At 36.1% G+C, this 6,066-nt stretch overlaps 1 protein-coding gene across 1 annotated transcript; it reads right to left on the bottom strand.

Annotated features, from left to right (window-relative positions):
- Positions 1-686: 686 nt before the first annotated feature.
- On the bottom strand, positions 687-1,980 carry LOC103404976 (uncharacterized). Its single transcript, XM_008343940.4, has one exon. The coding sequence runs from the start codon at positions 1,717-1,719 to the stop codon at positions 970-972; it is 750 nt and encodes a 249-aa protein (XP_008342162.3). The 5' UTR covers positions 1,720-1,980; the 3' UTR covers positions 687-969.
- Positions 1,981-6,066: the final 4,086 nt, after the last annotated feature.

The raw sequence follows: 6,066 nt of genomic DNA, 5'->3' as shown, positions 1-6,066 counted from the left end.
TAAAGCTGTAGAGTGTTTGGTAAACTTTTTTGTAAAAATGCTTTTGAAAAAAAAAAAAGCAGTATTATAGTGTTTGGTAAACTTTTATGTAAAATAGATGTGAAAAAAAAAACCGGTTTTTTAAAGCTGGTTTTGCAGCTTCTTGTTTTTTGGCTTTTTTTCACCCAAAACTGTGAAAAAAAACTGAAACTGAATGTTTACCAAACACAAAAAAGCTCCCAGCTTTTTTTGATACCAGCTTTTTTCAGAATCACCTCAGTACCAAACCAGGCCTAACTCTCTCTTGGTACGCAGAAGAGTTAACGAGTATATCAATATTTTTTTTACTACAAAAATATATTTTACACTAAAGAGAGAGGGAATTCGGCTAAGCCACGTCATGAACAACATAATTTGGTATCAAATTCGTCATCTACGAGATTTGAACCTAAGACCTCACATTTACAAGTGAAGATGAATATCACCAAACATGTAGTACTGAGTGGCATCAAGTATATCAATATTGAACTAAGTGCTAGAACGTTAGGGTTAGTGATTCTACTCACGTGAGGAACTTAATTATCTAGTTTGTGTAAGCAAATAAATTATGTATTTCTAGGCGTGGACTCCAGTTGAACGGAAATAACGAACGCCTATATAAGCATAAAATTTACAAAAGATGTATTAATTTGATAAAGCAGCATAGATTGATATATGGTTCAAACATTTATTTACTTTATTAAATCAGGTAGTACATATGCAGCTAGCTAGCTAGGTACGTTTCCCATGTGTATATATATTTAATTAAGGAACCCAAGTTAGCCGGCGTGAATGCGTGCAAACAGCAAAACGCAAGTGAAGGCAGTGCCAGGTGCATGTTAGCTTTGCAATTAGTTGTATTTTAAGCAGCAGCCATGTTATATACGACCCAAATTGAAGCGACACACATGCATGCATGTAGTACTAGGTACATTGATGGATCGGTCGATCTTAACCAATTGACCTGTTCTTCATGTCGTTGTAGCGACGATCGATGGAATCCAAGCGCTGAAGCCTCATCTGTTGATAGAACTGAGCTATAAACTCTTCAGCCTTGGCGTCAATATTTTGGTCATGAGTGGCATCACCAGGACAGGCAGCGATGGCATTGGTGTCGTCATCTTCCGTCCGGTCCAGCTCTTGGAGACTGACAGCAGAGGCGTATCGGCTGGACATTCCATCTTCGGAGGAGAGGTCGTCAGTCCGCGCCGGAGATATGGGTGGTAGGAGCACGTCTTCGTATCGTTCAATTGAAGAAGTACGTTCATGCGTGCTCCTAGCGGAGGAGGCCGACGGCGTCGATGGGTTACTGCTGCCGCTTTGGAGGTGCAAGGGACGGATGGACCCTACGAGGCGCTTCCACGTGCTTTTTGAAGAAGCCACTGCTTCTGCTTCGATGGAGGCCGGAATTGATTTGGATTTGAATTTGTCAGATGAACGGCGTCGTCGGAGCATAAAGGCGGCCACCTGGAGAATTTGTATAGCTCCTCTGCGCTTCTTTTTGTAATTATTACCGGCTGGTGCTGGTGCTGGTGCTGCGGCTGTGATGGCGCCCACATAACCATGATGATCCTGCCCATGATCTCGATCTCCATCGGATTTAGAATTAATATCGATAACATCGCCATTAGGAATAATAGGACCCGGACCCTTGTTGGTGGTGTCGGCAATGATGATCACGCTGTCTAACTTGGGTTCCATCAATAATTAATAAGCTATGGTTAATTATGGGGCCGGGCCTAGACCTAGTTACGTGACGGCTGACTGTCGATGTCGTCTTCTTCTTCTTCTTCTTCTTCCCGCGCTTCCTCTCTGTTATCGATCCCCTCCCCTGCGGCGAGCAGGGTGAGATGCGGGAGAAAACTTTGGAGGGAGTGTTGGAAAGCAACCACCTTATATACCAAATTAACTTCCGCTATCGATGCATCCTCCCTTTCTCTCTCACTATATATATGACCGTGATCCACCGCGACCTGTCTGTACCTCTACTTGTTTTCTTGTTTTTCGTTCCAACAAATATTAGGTTATATTTAGCCACTTCTCTAGCTACCGTCAATTTCTTTCATCCATTCATTTCATTCGTCATATATGTCTTTTTCTCTGCCAATTAATTACGCTTTAGCTAATTGCTAGCCATGTACGTTTACCCAATGGAATATCACTCATTACTCCGTATCCCATATCTACTCATAACTAATTAAAACTATATGCAGTGGCGGATCCATGATTCGAACTTTGGGAGTCTCATTGTTAAAAGTCCAAGTTTTTTTTGTAGAAATAGAGCGCGAAACACGTAAAAAAATTTAGTTTATTTACAGAGATATTTTGTCGAATATTTGGTGGGCATGTTGTCGTTAGCTGAACCAGGTTGCTTACATGTCAACGATATTGACATATGCTGAAGCAATATGATGAGTTCTATTGAGAGAATTTGTTGAGGCAACCTAAAAAGATGTTTTTTTTTTGTCAAGACCTGGAAAGATATTTTGTCAAATACTAGGTGAAGCTTTCCAAAATATCAAAAATGCCCCTTTGTTTTTTCACAACCAAAACCCAAAAAATTCAAAAAAGGAGGATAAACTGGTAAAAAAATCTTAACATAAAACGTGTTGGAAAACAAAATAAATTTAAAAAGAAAAAGAAAAAAAGAGACAGTGATGAATTGGGGGTGTATTCAATTGAGATTTTGAGGGATTTTAATTCTTTTAATAAATCTAAGGGTATTCAATCAGAATTTTAAGTGATTCTCTGAAATTCAATGTGTATTCAATCAGGATTTTAAGATAGTTTATTAAAATCCTTAGAAATCCCGGTGTATTTAATTATAATTTTAAAGAAGTTTGTAATATTTCAGGTGTATTCAATTAGAATTAGAATTTAAAGAATTTGGAAAAGTAGAGGATTTAGAAGGGGTCACCACGTTCCGTTCAGTTTTGCAACTGCTATCAACAGTTTCCGTTCGGTTTTCAGACTCCCACATTCCAACCTTTTATCATCACTTTCTCCGCTGCATGAGTTCATTTCGATTTGTGAATACAGAAAAGAAAAACCAACAATTTTAAGCGATTAATTGCAGTTTAATTTGCATTCATATTTATGTTTTTTTTTTTCCTTTTAGTTTGCCTTTGATTTTCTTTGACATGGAAGAAGAAATCATGTAACGAAGGGGGTTCTTATTTGTTGAACTTGGAATGAGCATGAAGAAATTAACGATACTTCTTTATCTTTTGAGCTGGACATGTAAGTATGTTTAATTTTTTTTATTATTATTTCGATGCCTGGAGGATGAAGGGCAATAAACCCAGGAGAGTTGAATCAGACTATCAAATTTTTTATGGTAAATGTGATTTTAATCCTTGCTTAAGATTATAGTTAGAAAAATGTCTTATGCAAGATTAAATATTGATTATAGTCCTTTGACTATACATCCATGTCAATATGTCAGCTTTTATTTTTTTGGTGGTTTTATTGATTCTATTTTTCCAACATTGCCCATATGTGATTATGGACAATAACAAATTTTAAATGCTGAGTTATGAGTGTGCAATTATTACTTAATATATTTTCATTTTTTGTCCATTTTAAACACAAAAGTTCAATTGTATGAATCTTTCATCGTCCTCTTCTATGGTGTTGTGCAGATTCGTTTCTTTGTCTAGGAAGTTTAGCATTTTCACTAAAATCGTGTACATGGGTTTTTGTTAGGATTTTTTGTTTGTTTGTGGATACTTGATATATTAGTTCAATATTTGTATATGATCTGCATATGTGTACTGTGTGGATGCAAATTTCTTCCTCCTTGATCCTGGACAATTTTGCACCTACAAAACAATTAACATCTTAGGTTAAGGCCAAGAGCCTCACGCGCCCACGATAAATTGGGAGGGCTTTGGCCGAAGAACCTCCGATGCCAAAGTTAAAATTTAGAGAGAAAGAGTGTTTAGAGAATTTTGGGATTTTTGCCAAAGTGTTTGAATTGGCTTTTTTGGTGAGAATGAGAGTATATTTATAGGGATAGGAGGTGGCTAGGGTTTTTTGGGTTTAATTTAGGTTTAATTAGGAGTTACAAAATTGATTATTTGTATAAATGGGGTAATAAAATGGAGAAAGGTGAAAAAGGTTAGGAAAAGGGGGGTGGCCGGCCTCTTAGTAGTTTTAGGTGTGGATGGGTGTTTTAATTGATAATTAAGGGATTGATTAGGTAATTAATCCCTTAATTAATCAATTTTTAGGGAATATGAAAGGAAAATATCATTTAGCTAATTGATTAGCTAAATAATGGAATACAAAATATATAGAATAAATTAGGTTTTAGGAATTACCTTATAGAAAGGATTTGATGAAATAGGCTTTAAATTGTTACCTATTGTGGGCACTTTTGACTTTGTTTAGGGATGATTGCCCGCTGCTCGCGCGTAAGAATCCCAGTATGCCTCAAGGGTATTTTTGTCCTCTTTTACCCAAGAATCCACGTGTCGCTTTGTGATTATTTTTTGCTCCACATACTGCACATGGTTTCAAATAGTTCTCATGCCATTCGCTCCTCTATATTTTGGCGCACTTTAGAAATGAGGTACACTAATCCAACATAGGTACCATGGTTGAGGTACATTAAAATTCTAATAATGTTTTTTTAATTTGCAGGTACTTTGTATTAGGTACCATGATATAGGTACCATGCTATAGATACTGTGGTATAGGTACCATGGTTTAGGCACATTATTTACTTATTTGGTATGATGTATTCAATAAAATTTGATTTCTAAAGTTTTGTTTCATTGTGATATGAAATTTTTTGAATTCTAATCAATAATTTCGTTTTCTTATTTGGTATGTAACTGAATTTCTTATTTTATAGGAGGAAATGAAGCCCTCAAATCAAATATTAATTGTGGGGGTATTTTAGGAACTAAAATACACATAAAAACATTAAATCCAATGAAATATGAGTTTTAATGTTAATTCTGAGGTGAACATCCAGTCAAGGGACTAATTTAAATTTTTTATCTTGTACCAGGTTTTTATGAAAAGTTGATTTATGCCAAGGATTAAACTCCACTTACCCCAATTTTTTAAAGCTACAAGTGTGGTAAAGTCAAGGTTTCTCAAGTGGAATTCGACAAAAGCTTTGCCGTGGAGAAGTAATATGGACTTTTATGCTTTATTATTTGGTAGGCTTCAGATTGTTGTACTGCATAATATCAGTTTACTATCTACAATTAGATTTATTGAGTCTGTGGTTCATTTTCTAAGGATCTTTATATCAGTAAACACTGTGCCTTCAAACATCCGTACTTTTGATACAATAGCTTTTTTTTAATACTGTAATTTTGCACTTTAGTCAAACATTGTATTTGTAGAAAATACTACTAAAAAGTATTGAAATTCACGGCAAAGCCCAGACTTGCAGTAATATGACATATTAGCATATAGCTGCTCAATTTGTATCTCACTTCATCATCGTTCTCTCTACACATCTTTCACAAACCACCATTTCAGAATAAATAGAACTTCAATCTCCTCAATCTGAAATTTTAAGTAATCTTTGGAGTTTTCCTGTTGCTTTGGGTTGTTTATCGATATTAGAGGAAATTGTAGAAATAGTCCCTCAACTTTAACTCAATTGGAGTAATGGTCCCTCAACTTTATTTCCATGACTATTGGTCCCTCAACTCGTCAAAATATGTAGCTATGGTCCTTTTTCTTAACACCATCAATAACTCAGTTAAATTCAGTCATGTGCGTGGCACATGACACTGACTATAAGGGTAATTTAGGAAACAAATTATTTCCCAGATAAAAGCATCCTCATGACCGGGTTGCATTCGATGCCCATCCCCAGGTTGAATTCAATATTCATCCCTAGGTTGAAGTTGATACCCATAGCTGTCTGCAATATTACCCAGTCTTAATCATGATAATTGATGTTAACTTATGACAACATGGTAGAAGGTAGTGGACAATTGGTAAAAAAAGGATCGTTGTCTTTGGACTCAAAAAGCTGTGTGTACCGTATACAAACTTAAGAACTGCAGGTTCTGCATATTT

The sequence above is a fragment of the Malus domestica genome, chromosome 11 (genome assembly GCF_042453785.1).
Source record: "Malus domestica chromosome 11, GDT2T_hap1".
Classification (NCBI taxonomy): Eukaryota; Viridiplantae; Streptophyta; class Magnoliopsida; order Rosales; family Rosaceae; genus Malus; species Malus domestica.
The sequence above is the reverse complement of the archived record's forward strand: the minus strand, read 5'-3'. Positions and strand labels throughout refer to the sequence as shown.